We start from the raw sequence: 20,065 nt of genomic DNA, 5'->3' as shown, positions 1-20,065 counted from the left end.
TAAAATATTAAATTACTTTAACTCAATTTAGCTTCGAAATTAGCTAAATTGCCTTTATATTACTATTATATATAAGTGGGAATAAAGAATTTTGTAGTCCTCACATTAAATTTTAATCCAACGAAGCTTTCACATGTGGCTTTTGTATCTTTTCACTTATGGCATATTCTTACTTTTACAATTTTGTTTTAAATGACATTTCACTTGGGCCTTTGTAATTGTTTAATGTTATAGTAACTTATGAATTTATTTTTTGCTCCTTATTAAATTATTTTTCCTCCTCTATCTCAAAATAACCCCACTTGTGCGATTTCTGTTGCGTTAGATGATTCTAGAGGATGAAAATATGAGTTTTGTTAATACAAGTGAAAAGAAAATACATTTTAAAAATCTTAATGAGTTTAAAATAAGAGCAAAATGAGTTTGAAGTAGGGTGGAGTTAGAGTGTCGACAACAGTTTCAATCGAACCCAATAACTTTGGTTCACATACTTTGTATTTAAATGATAAATTATTAATTTAATACTGAATAACTTAAAAAGTAAGAATTTAAAACTCATAAATTTTAAATATTGACTCTATATCTGAATTGAAATAAATAATTTTGTTAATAATAAAAATTAAAATGGTTAATAGTTTGGCTCCAAACTTAGCATGGACTCATGAAACTAATTATACATATACTAGCTCATAAACTCATAATTCCTCTCTTATTCCTCCTCTCCTGTATTTCCCTTATAGACTATACAAACAATCTGTTCATATACTTCATGAAGGCAAAATCACCTACACCATCATTATTGAAGATAATCAAGAAGAACAACAACAACAACCCCATTATGTCAGAGCTAAAAAAAAGCTTTTTTTCACCAAAAACTTTCAAGACTCCTTATTTTAGAACTCAACGTACACTGACATTAGCTTTTGGTATTACATTCTTGTTTTTTACTTGTGTTGTCTTCTTTGTTTTCAACAATCCTTCACTTAATAACCATTCCTCTATTTGGTTCAAGAAAATCTTGGAGAAAAGATCACATTTTTACGACTTTCTTGAAAACACTCATGTTCACTCACCCCAATTTTCAAGAAAAATTAATGGGGTGAATTTGAATTATTCTTCTGTTTCCCAAAATGGATTTTCAAGTTCAGTTGCTAAAACCAATAACACTGAAAATGGTGAAAAGGGTTTTAATAATGATGAAAATGAAGGTACTTCCAATGAAAAAGAAGTGAAACAGAAGCAAAGATTGAATTTTTCATCAAATTATATGAAAAATGGAGATGGGATTAGTAAAGATAGTGGAAAATTAAATGGAAATGAAAAAATTGAGTCTTGGTGGGAAAAAATGAGTCATTGTGATATTTTTGATGGGAAATGGATGAAAGATGAAGCTGGCCCTTTATATGAACATGGTTCATGTCCTCATATAGATGAACCATTTGATTGTTATAAAAATGGAAGGCCTGATAATGGATATATGAAGTTCAGGTGGCACCCTAAGCACTGTAATATTCCAAGGTACTTAGCAAAGTTTTGACAGAATATACTTTTTGTTGCTTGATATTGTATGATTAAATGAAGAATCAGAGATTCATATAGTTGCCCTCAACTTGTTTGGTACTGAGGCTTAGTTGTTGTTGTTGCATATTTATGATTAAGTGAAGAATTGAAGATTCATATAGCCGATTCAAACTTATTTAGGACTGAAGAGTAATAGTAGTAGTAGTAGTTGTTGTTGTTGTATATTCATGATTAAATGAAGTAGCGGATTTTCATATACCCGACCACAGCTTATTTGAGACTGAGGCGTAGTAGTAGTTGTATATGCATGATTAAATGAAGTAGCGGATATTAATATAGCCGATCCCAACTTGTTTTGGACTGAGGCATAGTTGTCGTTGTTGTATTTATATTTATTGAATTGAGTTCAGTTTTGTTTTGTTGATGTTCATTTTTTGATATGGTATTTTGGTTCATTTTGAAGGTTGAATGCCAAAGAGATGTTAGAACTGTTGAGAGGAAAAAGACTAGTTTATGTTGGTGATTCTTTGAACAGAAATATGTGGGAATCAATGGTGTGTTTGCTTAGAAACTCTCTTGAAGACAAGAGCAGAGTTTTTGAGGCCTCTGGTAGACATGATTTCAAGAAAGAGGGTGCTTATTCTTTTATATTCATGGTATGTTTTCTTCTATTTGACTAGTGATTTCATCAACATTATCATATGATTTTGGCAAAGTTATTGCAAATAGAGAAGTGAAGATTCATATAGTCGAACCCAACTTGTTTGGGATTGAGATGTAGTTCTTGTTGTACTGCAAAGTTTGGTAAACCGATACGATGAATTAATGGGGTGAGAGGAAGCCTAGATGGTGTTGTTGTAGATGATCATAGTGAATGGGGCCGTAGTGCATAAGGGGTCATTTGGTTCAAAAAAGGGTTATATAATCCAGGATTATAAATATGGGATAGATAATACCAAGATTTTGGTATAAAATTTATAGTGGTAGGAGCTAATACCAATAACCAAACGGTGGATAAATGCAATCCCAAATTTAACATAACGACGCCTATGATTATTATCTATCATGAGTTAGCTGTCTTGTACTATGTCAAATGTTTATGCTGATTCATTAAATATATCGACATGATCAGTGAGAATTCATATAGCCGACCCCCAACTGTTTGGGATTGAGGGATATAGTAGTAGAAGTTATTATTACACTTTTGTGAATGAGAGTAAAATGTGTTGATTCTTCGAAGGAGAACAATTTTGATAAGGAGTTCTATTATATGCATACCTTAAATACCAACCAATTTAGATTCATTAAGTCCTTGGAACAATCTGCTAATCTTTTGCTAAATGTTTGAGCAGGACTACAATTGTTCAGTGGAGTTTGTTCGTTCTCCGTTTCTAGTTCAAGAATGGGAAGTACCGGATAAGAACGGATCAAAGAAAGAAACACTCAGACTTGATCTTATTGAAATGTCATTGGACAAATACAAAGGCGCTGACATCCTTGTATTTAACACGGGGCACTGGTGGACTCACGAAAAAACATCTGCAGGGTACCCTCTCTGTTTCTTCATTAATATTTGGATTTTCTTACATATCTGTTTGCAAAATGAATTACACAAAGGATATATTTTTGCTACTTCTTTGCATAAATTTCAATGTGGTCGGTTCTTTCTTTTGAAAGGGCTACCAAATTGTCCATGTAAGGCTAACACTCACATATGTTACGCAGGTCACGTAAAATCGTGCCATCGCTCTATGATATGTTTCACTTCCTTTTATTTTCTTGGGCATATTGTAGTAAGGAAAGGAAGTGCCAGTACTAATTTATCATGTTGATAAACTCTGTAGGAAAGGTTACTATCAAGAAGGTAGCCATGTTTATAGTGAATTAAATGTAGTCGAGGCATTTCGAAAGGCAATGACAACATGGTCAAGATGGATCGAGGCTAATGTAGATCCAATCAAGACTCAAGTGTTCTTCAGAGGATATTCAGTCTCTCATTTTAGGTAATTACACGCTCTATTCGGTATAAGACCATCAATTACTACTCCCGTTGTCCCAATTTATGTGGCGCCTTTCAAATTTCGAGAGTCAAATTTCTCCTTTTTATCACAATTGTTTCACATGCCTTATAGATTTTTTTGAATTGTCAATTATTGTGACTTATAGTACTTTTTAATGTAGTTTCCAAATATGTAAATTTTATTTCAAAATAATTAAAATTCCATGTACAAATTTACAGTCAAAATTTATAAGTTTGACTTCGAAGTTCGAACTGTGCCACATAAATTGGGCGCAGAGGGAGAATAAACTACGTGTAATGAGAACGAAAATGTGAAATTTGATGCCTTTGCAGTGGAGGGGAGTGGTATTCTGGTGGAAAATGTGACAGCGATACTGAGCCATTAGACGATGAGAAAGACTTATTGACTTCTCTTTATCCTCCAACAACGGGGATGTTAGAGAATGTGATCAGGTGGATGAAAGCGCCGGTTTACTATTTGAATATTACTAGAATGACGGATTTTCGCAAGGATGGACATCCATCAGTGTACAGGAAGCCAAACATGACGGACGAGGAGAGGAGGTCGACGTTGAGGTACCAAGATTGCAGCCATTGGTGCCTTCCTGGTGTACCAGATACCTGGAATGAGCTTTTATATGCTCAACTTCTGATGAAACATCATCAGAAACAACAACAAAAGCAGCAGATTGGTTCCTAGTTGAAAATAGCTCTATTAATTTGCCTCGTACGGAAGTATTTCCTCTATCATAGAAGGTGTGAAATAGGCGGGTTACGTGGACTGTCTATGTAAAGTCTTCAAACCTTCTAAGGTAGAACGAAGTTTACATCAAGAAAGAGAAGTGCTCCGGATTCTGATGAGCTCCTATTCAGTGAACTATTGATGAAGCATTATTAGACACATAACTGGCAACAGCAGCAGCACATAGGTTCTTAGGCATACCGTAGCGTAAAGGGAATCCCGTACACAAATATCGCTATGCATGGGATCCGCAGAAGGGTCAGATAATTTACATTTCTGCAAGAGGCTGTTTTCATGGCTTGTACTCGTGACCTCTTGGTTACAACACAACAACTCTTGCCATTGCGGAATCTGGGGAAGGGCCAAATCACACTGAGTCTATTGAATGCAACTTCACATCTCTGCAACAGGCTGTTTCCATGGCTTGTAGCCGTGACTTCTTGGTCACATTGCGCCATAGTGTCACTAGTGTGTAGATATGATATTGTTAGACAAAGAGTGCCTATAATGTTTTTGATTATGGTAAGTTCTTTCCCTCTTTGTCCCCAGCACATTGTAACCGGTAACTCTATACAGTGGAATACTATGAGCTCTGAAATTCACACTTTTATAAGACTGACTGTTGTATTGATTAATTTAATACTCTCAATAAGAACCCCATTCTATGATTTTGATTAATCTAACTTCATTACCTTACTTGCCATAATTATTGCCAATTCAAAACTCTAGCTTCATATCCTTTCTATTTTTTCCGTTTACTTCTCTTTGGAAAAAAACTTTTAAATTTTGAACAGTCAACCTCCTGCCAAATATGAAGCATCAAAACCAACAGCCAGGATCCATTCTTGAGGCTAAATGAAATAAATAATTAGTTTTAGCATCAATACACGTGAAGTTTTTTTTCTTTGTATTATATTTTTAGATGTCTCAATTTTAAGTAGCATCCGAGAAAGCACACCTAAGCAGAAATTTGTGACAACCATATTATCCAAAACTGCCTATACATTAATAGTGAAAAAGCAACAACATAGATAGTACGAAATCAACAGCCACTCATGTGAGAGTTTTATCAAATATCATCGTCAAAGAAATTGTCTCTTTTATCGATTTGTTGTTACTCTTTTTCTCTAGGGACATATTTGAATAGTCACATAATACTTGAGCCTAACAAAACTGAGTGCGCAATTTCAATGATCCAAAAAGTGGGTTTGTGGATCAAAACAACGACAAAAAAAAGGGTGACAAAAGTATCTTTTGCGCACTAAATTAGGGCTTAGCTGTGACCGAAAGCGCACTAAATTAGTGCACAAAAGAAATTTAATAAAACGCCCCACCATCTTCCCCACTTGAACGGTCCCCACCAATTTTAAAAAAAAAGTCGCCATTAACAAGAAAAGGCCGAGGTCCCACCTTAAAAAAATGTTGTTTTCGTGTTATTTTTTTAACCCGAAAGTCAATATTCTTGGTATATTCAAGTCAAGGAACAAGTTTCGAAGCTTGAATTTCGGAATAAAGTGGCGTAGAAGTCGATTTCAAAAACTCAAAAACAGCCTTTAATCTAGGTAAATTTACTATGAATTTTCTATCACATTATTAAATATATTATTATCCTAAGCATGATTAATGTTTAATAGTTGCGGATTTGAAAAAAAAAATATTGCGCAAAAAAACAACACGTAATAGAGCTGTCCAGTGCGCTTTTTTTCAAAAAAAAAAATTTATGTGTTAATTATTTGTTAATTGTTTGATTAGCTAATTATTAATTATTTGTTAATGATATGTTAATTTTTAATTATTTGTTAATCGTTTGATTAGCTAATTGTTAATTATTTAATAATGATATGTTAATCTTTAATTTTTTGTTAATGATTTGTTAATTGTTTGATTATATGAAAATACACTCATCTCCTAATAATATCTTTATTTGTTAATTTATTTATTTGTAAAATTGTTTAATCCATGTTAGTTATCGATGTGCTACGTAGTTATCTAATTTTATGTGTTAATCTAATTTTATTTGCTAATTAGTTATCTAATTTTATGTGCTAATTAGTTATCTAATTTTATGTGTTAATGTGCTAATTAGTGGTAGAATTAATTATCAATTGTTAATTAGAAATAGTTAAACCTTAATATCCTTCATATTATATTTGTTAGTTAATTGTAGTTAATCATTAGTTTAGGATTGAACATTCTTAGTTTAAGATTAAAAATATCATTAATATAATATTAATTAGTTAATTGTAGTTAGTATAATAATTAATTAACAATTATTAATTCACAAATTTAGATAGTTAATATAATTTCCCGTTAAAGGAATAGTTAGTTAGTATAATTTTTCGATAGAGGATTACATAATTAATATTACATGTTAATGAATAATTAAAAATTATTAATACAGATACGACACCTCCATGGATTCCAACCCTCTTCATCCGGGACCCTTCGATGGATCAGTACTTCATCTACAGGCTATTCATAGGTCCCAACTATTATGGGATGAGGAGATAGATTCCAGTACGTTGTTCCGTCCCCATAGGGTGGAACATGCGTGGGATCTTTGAGGGGCTCGACCCCCACATTGTTGCGTATTAGATATACTTTATCAGGGCGGTATCTACTATTGTGTCACTGTTGGTCAGGTACAGCATGATAGGGCTCTTGTGACGGCCATGATTGAGTGATGGCGACCGGAGACCCACACATTTCTTCTTCGTACTGGTGAGGCCACTATCACGCTTGAGGATGTGGATGTCGTATATGGTTTACAGGTAGATGGACGCCCATTATATATTAAGGAGCCTCAGCAGCTCAGATCGTACCAGCAAGAGTTGACTAGGTTCACTGATTTTGTGTCGGAGAAGTGTGATTTCTGGTTACAGACTCGAGTGTCGTTGGTTGCCCTCTGTACTCACTTGCGCCTCATAGACATCCAACATCCTATTACAGAGGACATACCTCTGGTGGAGGTCGATCGTCGTGCCCGTCTATACTTACTTATCATATTCGGGGGCATCTTGTTCCCGAACACATCGGGTTCCCATGTGAGCTTACGATATTTTCTATATATGAAGGATCTGGGCGAGTTGGGATGTTATAGTTGGGGAGCTGCTGTTCTGGCTTACCTGTATCAATCACTATATCAAGCATCTGTGGGCCAGCGTGCGGATGTCGACAGATTTCACGCGCTCCTCCACGTAATATATTTAAGTGCGTGTAATTTTATTCTAAATATAGCTTTTTAAAACGACGACTAATAAAATAAATTTTTAATAACCCTTTCAGATATGAGTGTGGTATAGGATAAGGTCTTTTCAGCTCGTAGCTGCTCACCCTCAGTCTGACTTCATTGTTGAGGGCATGCCCTACACGAGGAGATGGACGGGAGGCGTAATCCGAGATGTGGATACGCACCACAAACTTCTTCCATTCAGGGATCAACTAGATCGTATGACGGCGGACATGGTAGGTTATTATCTTATTTGTTTTTTACTATTTTGTCTTGTATTGTTTACAATTCATTTTTTTTTATAGTTTTTTATATGGAGGCCATATGATAAGATTTTGGATCAGTTGCCGGCGTTTTGTAGGGCTGGTGAGCACATGTGGAGGTCGCAGTGTCCGTTGATACAAATGGATATCGTTGAGGATCACGCGCCCCACCGCGTCTTACGACAGTTCGAGCATGTACACAATATACCTGAGCTAGTTGTTTAGAAGCACGACCATTATACGTGGGACGAGCGTGCGGTCGTCGATGCTACATTCCTGGCCTTTATGCCGGAGCAGCTCCATTGTTGGGATCATAGGATGGGGTCGCTAGCGGTGGTCGGACATACGACTCTGATCCTCGAGTACATGGAGTGATACCGACAGATCACACACAACTTGATTGGCAACCCCAAGACGCGTTACGCAGAGGACCGAGGATATGTAGCACTCGTGGGACAGTATGAGGCATTGGTAAGTTTATTCTACTTAAACTTAATTAATAGTCTTATATGTTACGTTACAAATTTATTCAATCATTAAGATTTGCAAATAAATGTAGCTACGGACCGTACAGACGATGGGCTATGAGAGCATGGGCCATATGCAACAATCACAAGAGCTCGGACGTATCCATGAGCATGTTCTAGATATCCTGTACCAGGCCCTTCTAGCACGTGGTCGTGGTCGTGCTCGTGGAGGTGGTGGCGATATAGGTGGTGGAGGCCTCCGTCTAGTAGATGAGACTGACGAGCATGCTATCGTTCTAGCTCCAGTCCAGCAGCATCTGTCGAGCTCAGAGTGCCGGTCGACTTTAGAGTGCCCGTCGACTTCTTACCGACTGTCGACACCTCTATATATGCCGGCAGAGCTATTTTCAGAGCACCTGGAGTGGCCATCATTAGAGGCATACCATGCGTAACCACTAGTTCGTCATCCACCGGGTGAGCGGCCAGTTCGTGATCTACAGGGTGGAAGAGAGTTGGAGTACGACTAAACATTCTTGAACTTCGACAACTGGAGCCAAGATGTAAGTGTTTGAAATAATTATTTTAACAGATTAAAATACTTATACTAATTATTATATAATTTTTAATTTCTTAGGATCTAGCTCTGGCACCATCTACCTCTCCGGCTCCGAGGCTCGCTCAAGAGCCCGCTTAGGTGACCGCTGAGGAGCCAGCTCAGGAGCCCTCTCAGCATCCATTTCAGGAGCCCGTCACACAGGTTTGATTTTTTACAAAAAGATAATGTATTAGTTAAATCTAAATTATAATTAGGTTCATCCTTTTTAATTGTTTATATGTTATTTCAGGTTTAGTTTAGAGTAATCTAAACTAAATTGTTTATATGTTATTTCAGGTTCATTCTTCTGCGCCTGTGGACCCGTCTCCCACTGAGACTGCTGAGGAGCCAGCTCAAGAGCCCTCTCACCATCCATCTCAGGAGCCCATCGACACACAAATTTGATTTTTTACAAAAAGATAATGTATTAATTATGAATTTTTTTTTTTGGCATATTTGAAATAAAGTAATGCCTTGACTAAATAATAAAAAGCTTAAATCAAAACCTTATAAAATAAAAGACTTAAACCTAAAGATAATAAGTTTCCAAACAAACAAAACTTACTTCGGGGCACTTTACAACCCCTAAAACGACGATCCAAACGTTTAGCTATACTTGATGTATTGAGCCTACATTATTGTTCATAGAAAAAGATATCAGGTTCTATATAAAATATTGATATTCCGGCGTTTTAAAACATGACTAATCTTTGGTCAAAGTATGGAAAAAACGTGAAATTTCAAAATTTTGAAATTACACAGTGTTGTGAAAATGGAAATAACCGCTATTGTGCACAAAATTAGTGCGTGATAGGACTTAACCGTAATTTAGTGCGTAAAAAGTACTTTTGTAACTTTTTTTTATGGGTTATTTTGGTCCAAAAGCACAAAAACTGGGTCATTTAAGTTGCGGACTCTAACAAAACTCATTCAATTTTGTAGCCATACACGTGGACATGGCAGCTGAATGTTTAAGTCGAAGCATTAAATATATATTAGATAAGATTCATATATATATATATATATATATATATTTATATGAACGTGACAGTCAAACAGAAAACGTGATAAAGAATAAAAAAGAATATGTATTTCAAATTATTTATATTCCATTTGGACAATACTTGGTAATAGTTGAAATTGGAAAAGATAATATAGAAATCGTAATTATGTTTGGTTATGAACTTCACAAAAAAATCGAATTTTTGTGATGTGCAGATTTCACCAGAAATACTTCACAAGTCACTTTAATTTTTCAACTTTAAATTATCTATTTCAATTAGAAGTTGAAATAATGTGAATTAATATTGGTTGAGTATATAGATGATACGAGTCAATGAGAGAGAGGATGGAATTTCTTAAACATATATATGAAAATAAAGGTATTAAATTCTTAAACATTTATAGCAGTAGCAATTTTTGGGGCCCAGACCTGTTCGAGAAAGAAAAAGAATGAAGACAGGTTTCATGCAAAAAAAGTAGTTGGGCATTATTAAATATAGTTATCAGTAAGCGTTTCTTTGATTGTGATTTCATGATGTAAATTGTTTAACCAATTCATTATTAGGTCAGAGAAGTAAATTTGGAGGTATCCATTAAATCCACCCTCAATAATACCGCTTATGATACACATGTCAAAATTCAGTAACTTTAATTCAAAGCTTGTGTTCTTCTTAAAAGATTATAAACGTATAAACTATATATAAATTTAGAATTTAATAACTCCGAAAAATTAGAATTCAAAACTACTCACAAACTTCAATTCTTAAATCTGCATTAATAACTAGTCAACATATTGGTAAAATCAACACATGTATTTATCTTGTCTTAATCATATTGTTTATTCAAGCTAAGTTTGACCATATTCACCTTAAGTCATGATGGTAAAATTGATCAGATGGTAAAACTAAAACGAATTTGTCGCCTTAATCATATGATTACGCTGAAAGATTTGCATTCAATCATTCCACCGACAATGTAACATATACACCATTAGGGATTGTGACGAATGGTAAGTATTTCATCTTTAATTAGAGGTTTTAGGTTCGAACTTTGAAACAAAGTCGCGTTTGATAGGAAGCGATGCGCTTTACATTTAAAAGCAGGATTTTCTGGCGCGAATTCAAGTACCAGGCGCTGAATGCCTATTACCCTCCAAAGCGGTATTTTTCAACGCGGATCAAGATTAGTCGGGGCCCAAAGTAGATTTTGAACACTGATGCACTTTACCCTCAAAGTGCATACCTGATGCTAGATGTGCTTTACCCTCCAAAGCGAAATTTTCCAATACAAATCAGGATTACTCAGACCTCAAAGCGCTTATCAACGATCGAAGAAAGCCAAAATAACATACACAACATGAGTAATTCTTTTTTGTTTTTGAAGATACATCACTTCATGTCAAGATTTTATTCTACCCTATTTCTAATAAAATCGTCTCCCCACTTAACCAATCTTTTGTCCATGCAAATGACAATCACAATTTATCCAAGTGAATTCCTACGAGTTGATCAATTATATCCTCTTAGACTAGTCGTCCAGGCACGTGGTTCTCAATCACTTCGTTTTCTTTACAATAGTGACATGGCGGCTAATTGGCTCTATGTCTACCTATTTTTCTTGGCAATAATAGCCATAGCATCTAATGTTTTTTGTTTTCTCAGTATCTGTTTTGGGGCCCGATTAACTCGAATTTATATAAAAAAATCACTTTAAGGGTAAAACGCTCTTTATCATCACAGGCGACTCCATACCGAGGCTCGAACCTGAGATCGATTTACAGTCAATGGCGGAGCTAGAGTATAGCTTACAGGTTCGGCCAAACTCAGTAGCTTTGTCTCAAACTCTGTATATGTCTTAAAAATCGATTGAATATGTATAAATTATTAATTTAGAATCCAGCAGCTTGACTCCCGAACCCATAAACTTCAAGTGCTGACTCTGCCTCTGCCTGTGGTTAATTAGGATGGAAGAATAGTTACCACTTAGGGGCGTATTTACAGAGAAAGCTAAGGTTTTCAACAAACCCCAGTAACTTGTATTTGTGTTACGAAATTCACTTAATATGTAGAAATTATTTTATCGAAGAATCAATTAAGTTGTCTATTTTAGAATTTAGAACTCAAAAACTCAAAATTAGCGTTTTGCCTTTGTAATACCACTCAACCACAAACCTTAATTGGTGGTAGCTATAGCATTAATCAAGCGAAGCTCAACTTCACTACTAAATTCTATAAATAGCAACTTATTCTCAAGTATTCTTGCATGAAAAATAAGCTCAGTTAATCAAAAAGTGTGTCAATTAATCATGTCTTTTTTAAGATTTGTAGTTGCAATTCTCTTCTTGGTTTCAGTTTTTGGAGTATCAAATGCTCATTATAAACTAACTCCTACATTCTATGATTGCACATGCCCTAATGTTACAGATATTGTACGTGGTGTCATGGAGCAAATTCAACGTAGAGATGTTCGAGCTGGTGCCAAAATTATTCGCCTCCATTTTCATGATTGCTTCGTTAATGTAATTACTCTCGTTAATTTTCAATAGACGTCCCTGTTGGATTGTCGTTTGGAAAGTTCATTAGAAACTTTTCCGGTGATTCAGTTTTTGATTCAGTCGGAAATTTGTGTTTTTCTAGTCCTACATATGTTTTCATGCATGTTTATGTGTCTTAATGCATTAAGTTACGCATTTTAGTTATATAAATGACGACGTAGTACATGTTTTTACACTATTTAGAGTGTAACATGTGCATGATCGTAGCTTAGTTACCATTTTAACTAAAAATATAAGTTATATGCACTAGCAGTGTAAATAATCTTTGCAATATAGTTCATGTTGAACTGATTATATTAGGTTAATTATTATTTTATTTGTCAGATTACTGTATCAAGCGTGATATAAAGAATTCACTTCTTGAGTTCTTGTTGTAGCATGTAGGTCTAACATGACGGTGACAAATTCTTTGCACTGTCAGTAGCTGTGCACAATAAATAAATTCTTTTACCAGAATTTAAGCTTTACACGTTGAAGGTGTCGGAAATAATTACACAAGCAGGTCATTTATAAGGTAACAAACAAATTAATTTCTCTAACACATTAATTCATATATAACCTGATTATAAAAATGGTAAGTAACATGTTATATCATTGGTTAAACTATACTAATAATGTAAAAAAACAAAATATGATGTTGCCAGTGTATACAATGTAAATACTCTACAAAATCACAAATTAAATGCTTGTCATAGTGCTTAACTTGTAATTACCTTATATCAATGTATTTATGTAAATATACTTTACATCGTCAAATGTATCATAACTCAGACAATTAATGGTATTTAATTCTGTACAGGGTTGTGATGGATCCATTTTGCTAGATAATGCAACTGGGATTGCAAGTGAGAAAGCTGCACCACCAAATGTAGGGGCTGGAGGATTTGATATTGTGGATGAAATTAAAACAGCGTTAGAAAATGTGTGCCCTGGTGTTGTATCTTGTGCTGATATTTTAGCTCTTGCGTCTGAAATTGGAGTTGTCTTGGTAAGTCACAAATGTCACATTTTCAATTCTTTTATTTTTCGTGTGTTTGGTATCCGTATTGGTTGGTCCAATTAATTGGGGTGAAATTCACAAAGTCACTTTTTAACCTCTAGTGACTATTTGTTGTCTGGTCCTTCCTCGGATTCCGCGCATAGTGCACCAGACTGCTCTTTAATCATTTTTTAATCTCAGTAATTAAAAAATAGTCAGTGTCATGAAATTTTAAATTTCATATATATATATATATATATATATATCATGGAGTTTCACCTGTGTAATTCGGGTAAAATTCACAAATAGTCACTTTTCATCCTCTATGATTTAAAAATAGTCATTGTGATGAAGCTTTAAATTTCATAATGACTAGTTTCAAAAACCGGATTGAAAAGTTGGTCAATGATCGCTATTTCTATTACTAATCCAAATTCGCTATGCGTCAGGCTTATTAAAGGGGGAATCACTCCCTATAAGAATTTTCTCTATTCTAGGGATTCGAACCCAAAATTTCTAATAAAGGATGGAAAAATCTTCTCTATCATAATTGATTTTCACCATAAGATGCCATATTTTCTGTTCTTGAAGTCTTTCGAACTTCCCCAGACCCCATCTGGTGGGATTATACTGGATATGTCGTTGTTGAAGTCTTTTGCAACTATTTAATGATGATTTACTTACAAGATTAGCTTTAAAGTATTTGGAAACAAACTCAAAATTATCTTGGCTCTAAAAGATAGCAAGATGATTTATAGGAGCTGTCATTGAAGCCCGCGTTAGAATAGACTGTCAACATTACACCTCTAGGTGTGGCCTTTCTCCGAATCTTGTCTGAACACGAAATACTTCGTGCATTGAGCTACTTTTTTCTTACTAGTGAATGTATTGCAAAACTCTAAGTCAAATTAAATTTTCAGGCTGGAGGTCCATCGTGGCAAGTTCCTTTAGGGAGAAGAGACAGCGTAACAGCAAACAGAAGTGGAGCTAGTGCTGATATCCCAAGCCCCTTTGAAAGCCTTGCTGTTATGATACCACAGTTCACTAGAAAGGGAATGAATTTAACTGATCTTGTTGCTCTATCAGGTAATTAACCGGTTCGACTTATTTGAATTCGCGTTTTAGAAAGCTCCCTATGTATGGAGGCTTTTAACTCAAAGAGAACTACAATCCCAGAGGTCGAACTCGAGACTTCTAATTAAAGGACACGAAAACCTTTGTCATCCCACCACACCCCTTCGGTGGTAAAATTTCATGTATTACAACATGTAGGTTAACGGTATGCATGAAAATAGTCTAACTATGATGAATAGTTTCATGAAGAGTTTTAGTTATATACAACTTCAGGCATAGAAATAAGTAATCTTTACACAATCAGGTCGTCACTCAAATAAAATTTACAGGTAAGCCTTCCTAAAATGCGAAATTTATAATCTTGAAATAAAACAAATACCAGGTACAACAAGTAATGGTAACTTGATATAAAAATTCCTCACATTAAGTATATATAACTTAAGCTCTACTTAGAATAATAGATTCCGAACGGAATTGACATAAAGGATTCATATAGCTAGTCCTTACTGATTTGGGATTGAAACATAGTTGGTTGATTTAACGTTAACAATATCTTTTTCTTATGGAGTTTCAGTTATATGCACTAACAATATAAATCTTTTTAACACCAGCATTTGACATGTTATAGCAAGTTACACCATTTATCCTATATTAGACAGAATTACATATCGTGGGATTGCACTGGATATGCTGTTGTTGTTGTATATATAATTACATATACTTAATTACCGTTACCTTCTAAGTGATCTAATCATGCAAATATTCATAATTATTGGGTAGGTGCACATACATTTGGAAGAGCAAGATGTAGAACATTCAATCAAAGACTTTTCAACTTCAGTGGAAGTGGCAGACCTGATCCTACCATAGACCCAACTTATTTACAAACACTACAAAGACTTTGTCCACAAGGTGGAAATGGGGGTACTTTTGCAAATCTTGATAAATCAACTCCAGACGAATTTGATAATGACTATTTCGCAAATCTTAAAAACCATCAAGGGCTTCTTCAAACTGATCAAGAATTGTTTTCTACATCTGGATCTGATACAATTGCCATAGTGAACAATTATGCAAAAAACCAACACAAGTTCTTTGATGATTTTGTTTGCTCAATGATTAAATTGGGAAATATAAGTCCATTAACTGGTACTAAGGGAGAGATTAGGAAAGATTGCAAGAGGGTTAATAGTTAATTAATTAAGTTAATTTGCAATCAAGTGTGTTTTACTTTATGCATGTTTTTTTGTGTTTGTTTATGTCCAAGAGAAAGAGAGATTGTCAAAGTTTGATACTTTGATATGATCTTGAAGTGTAATTTTTAGTCTGTTTTTTGTTTTTGTGTAAATGTAATGTGTGCTGAAATAGCAAATCGCAAATAAGACATGCTATGCTGAAATACCAATTCCAACCAGGATTTAACTATCTACTTCCTTTTGTTTTAGCTTACGCGTTTTGCGCGTGACCAAAGTGCGTACATCATTCAACAACAAACACTGTAGAAAAGAAATTGGACTTAGCTACGATCTTCATTATTAATCTATCGCTAAATTTCTCATCGCTAAAAGAATTTTTTGATAATTCGTTACTAATCTGTCGCTAAATAAAATTAGTGACGAATTTTACTGGGTAACTTTCCGTTGATAATTTGTGTTCATTTAGTAATGAAGTAACTTAATATATAAAAGAATATTCAGAGCTTTCATTTGTTAAAGTGTAATAAAAAAAAATTATGGCTATAAAGAGTTTAATTTTTCAATTCAAGCATGAAAAAATAGATTTACGCAATTAATGGATGTAGAATAATCAATTACATTACTCACTATTAGACTTCAGAAATTAGTCACATCTTTCAATAAAAGATCAATTGTCATGGAAAAAAAATCAATATAAGTGCCACATCCACCTTAAATGCATCGATGAATGCATATAAACAAAATCACATTGTTAGAAAATAAATAAACTTAGATAAATATACAACCATGTCAATATCGGAAGAAAATAAATGACTCGAGATATAATATATATACATATATAGATGGAACGAACCAAATAAAACAAATTGCAAAGCAAATTAATGAAATAATATTATCAGGAACAAATACCCGATTATGATTCAAGACTTACGACTGATGTAGAAACTTTAAAAGCAGCCCTCCTCGTGTAAATATTTAAGTGTTTATTTGGAGGATACAAATAATTAACCTTTTGTTCCTTTGAACTAATATTTGTTGATTTACTTGCAACATCAGTACCTACATAATTTTACAATAAAACAACATAAACAAATGAATTTTGAAATCAAAACAAAAAAAGAGGAGAAATTTGATGAAACACTTCCCTCTTCAAGGGAGTGAAAGTTAAAAGCAGTCATCCTCATGTAAATATTTGATTATTTATTTGGATTATACAAATAATTAACCTTCTGTTCCTTTGAACTCATATTTGTTGATTTACTTAAACATCAGTACCAACATAATTTTACAATAAACCAACATAAACAAATGAATTTTGATATCAAAATTAAAAAAAAAAAAAAAAGGGAATTTTGATGAAACTCAGTGTACGGAACCTCCTTTGGCTCCCTCTTCAAGGGAGTGAAAGCTTCCACCCATAATTTACCTACAAAATAAGTCATTTTACTCTTATATGTCCATCTCAATGATTAAAAGTCAAACAAATATTAATATGTGATCAAAATAAATGTCTCTCTAGAAATAAAAATCGTAAGGTCAATATGCACAAGAAATAAAAAATAAACAACATATATCTTCAACCTAAAATTCTGATCATATGCCAAAACTACTTCAAATAACTTATTTTTTCTAATCATAATTTGTTCAACCTCTCATAAATTAGAGTTTCTGTGAAAGGAACAACATCATCCACCTCACAGTTGGAGTCTCTACCACCAATTTAATGTAGCTTGTGGTTGTCCCTACATAAAATTGCAAACAAAAAGATACAATCAATTAATCATGAGCAAAGCATATGATGGATTATACACGGTTGAATCACAATTCATTCAAGATATTGTAAACGGAGGAATACTACTTATGTCCTAGTAAGCGGAGGTCTTGCATTACTTGGACTCTATAATTAACCCAAATAAATTTATGAAATAAAAAGATTGTGTCATAAAAGTAAACTCAAAAAAGGTAGAATTCTAGATGAAATAGAATTTCTTACATAAAAGTATTAATTTTGGTAAGTATTAATTGTGAGGAGGTATATTTTTACAAGGTAAAATAATTAAATAATAATTTGAGGAAAATAGTAAATGACAATTTTGTCTATTGTAGAGTCTTTTAATGAAGGACAAAAAGTTCAATCAACATTTCTAAGACCCTTCGTGCTTTTAATATAGTATAGATTAATATTTTATATATTTGCTTCCTTTTCAGTTTAAAGAACTCCCGAATATTTCCTTTTATATATATATATATATATATATATATATATATATACTCTCTAAAAAATTCTGACAATATTCCACCATCATCATAGCAGCTAAATTATGATCTTTTGTCAATAACAAAAACATCTAGCAATTTAAAATAAAAATAAAAATAACTATTATCTTTAGACTTTATTTTAGTCTGTTTCTTTTTCTTTTATCATTGAACAAGGGTGGTTTCATGCTAATCAATTCAAAAAACTTCTCTTATTCTACAAATTGAACAAATAATTAGTTATTAATTTTTTTATAAATTTAACTTCATAGTCGAAAGTATGTTCCTGTTTTTTGCTATATATATGCTTATTGTGAAATCACTTGCAATAAAAACTCTTAATTGATATAGGTTGTATATCGTTGTTCAAAAAATTCAAAAGGTAGCTTTCTACTACCAACAAAAATCAGAGATGTTTTCAAAATTGATTAGCTTGAAGTATCCAAGTTGAATGATAAAAATCGAGAGTTTGCTGCAGGATAATTGCTGCAGGATAATTTGTTATTAATAGAATAATAATTATTGCATCCGTCATTCAATTGGTGGGTTACCAAATATTTTGGGAGAAATATATGGAAATATATATATTACTTTAATTATGGTTAAGACCCTTAGTTTAGTTAATTTAATTTAGACCATTGATATTAAAAAAATAACACATGTCACCGATCCATGTAAGAACTTGGGGAAAATGGAGAGCAGAGAAATAGAAAGGAGCCGGATCCCAAAAATATTAACGCTCATACCAAAAAGGACTCCACTTTAAGAGGAAGACTAATTAGTGATAACTGATAACAACTCGAGACGGTTAGTCAGGAGTATTTGTTACAAAGCGTGTTTAGTTACGCATGGAAAATGGGCTAAGTTGGAGATTGTTTTAAAAGGGCAATTCGCAGTAATGCCCTTATTTTGGGGTGGTCTTTAATTTTTGTCCCTTAAATTGGTGGTCTTTAATTTTTGGCCTTCGCCTAATACAATGAGTTTTGGAGTTCGAATCCGGCTCAGTTTTAAAAAATAAAATAAAATCGCAAGGCAGAGTTTTATAGCAAACTTAGGCCTATTCGGACCAAAGTTAGGTCTGCAGGCAGAATTTTTCTGAACCATAGTGAATGAAGGTGTTAAAAGGGGACAATGCAGATCATTTTTGCATATTTTCGCAAATCGTTTTAGAAAGCATACTTTCACCAGATCATTTTTGCATACACTAAGTGCTCTCAAAGATCGTGGTCACAATGCTTAATGTTGGAAAATCAGATCTAAAGAACAAGGAAAATGCTGTATAAGGCACACGAAAAATGATATTAAGTAATCATGTTTAAGCAATCACCAAGGTGAATTAAAGGAAGAAGAATGCAATAATATTAAGTAATGTAATACAACAATAACACTCTGAGCCACGCAAAGATTCTTCTGCCAATGAAGGATCTAATTCCGCCTGTTTGCGTTTGCAACAGCTTCTGCTCTCAAAGATATGCTTAATGTTGGTGTTAAAAGCTCAGCCATGAACTGTTAAGGAGAAAAATAGGAAGAAGAAACAGTTCTGAAGAAAATGGAGAAGAAGAGAACACATTTTATTCATTCAACTCATTCTCAAAATTGAGAGAAGTGTTCTGTGGATTACAAGATATTTCTAGCTCTATATACTAACTACACTGATTTGGTTGAGATCAGATCCCACTAACTAATTACAACTGTCATTCTAACTACTTGTTAACTGCCTAACTAACTCACTAACCTCCTTTAAGTTATATCCACATTGGACCTGTAGGACCCCTCTTCTTCACTCCCCCTCAAGCTGAAGAATGAAAACAGGTTTTTCATTCCCAGCTTGGTAACTAAGTAGTCATGTTGGGGTTTGCAGAGTCCCTTTGTCAGCAGCTCTGCAAGTTGCTCTTTGGTGCCAATGTGATGTGTTGTAATGAGTCCTGCTTGGATTTTCTCCCTTACAAAGTGACAGTCAATATCTATATGTTTAGTCCTTTCATGAAAGATGAGATGAACTGCTATTTGTATGGCAGCTTGGCTGTCACAAAACAACTGAACTGGTGTTGCAACAGTTATTCCTAACTCTGAAAACAATCCAGTCAACCAAGTGATTTCAGCAACAGTTGAAGCCATGCTTCTGAACTCAGCCTCAGCAGAACTTCTAGACACAGTCTCTTGTTTC

The 20,065-nt window shown here is 33.9% G+C and overlaps 2 protein-coding genes across 2 annotated transcripts; both read left to right on the top strand.

Moving 5' to 3' along the window:
* Nucleotides 1-705: 705 nt before the first annotated feature.
* Nucleotides 706-4,898, top strand: LOC132626016 (protein trichome birefringence-like 4). Its single transcript, XM_060340718.1, has 5 exons — nt 706-1,518; nt 1,985-2,177; nt 2,874-3,067; nt 3,366-3,524; nt 3,875-4,898. Exons 1-5 carry the CDS (start codon nt 770-772, stop codon nt 4,239-4,241), a joined length of 1,662 nt encoding a protein of 553 aa, XP_060196701.1. The 5' UTR covers nt 706-769; the 3' UTR covers nt 4,242-4,898.
* Nucleotides 4,899-12,097: 7,199 nt separating this feature from the next.
* On the top strand, nt 12,098-15,871 carry LOC132626015 (lignin-forming anionic peroxidase-like). Its single transcript, XM_060340717.1, has 4 exons — nt 12,098-12,357; nt 13,193-13,381; nt 14,293-14,458; nt 15,227-15,871. Exons 1-4 carry the CDS (start codon nt 12,145-12,147, stop codon nt 15,640-15,642), a joined length of 984 nt encoding a protein of 327 aa, XP_060196700.1. The 5' UTR covers nt 12,098-12,144; the 3' UTR covers nt 15,643-15,871.
* The last annotated feature ends 4,194 nt before the right edge of the window (nt 15,872-20,065 follow it).

This window comes from Lycium barbarum, chromosome 2 (assembly GCF_019175385.1).
Source record: "Lycium barbarum isolate Lr01 chromosome 2, ASM1917538v2, whole genome shotgun sequence".
NCBI lineage: Eukaryota > Viridiplantae > Streptophyta > Magnoliopsida > Solanales > Solanaceae > Lycium > Lycium barbarum.
The sequence above is the reverse complement of the archived record's forward strand: the minus strand, read 5'-3'. Positions and strand labels throughout refer to the sequence as shown.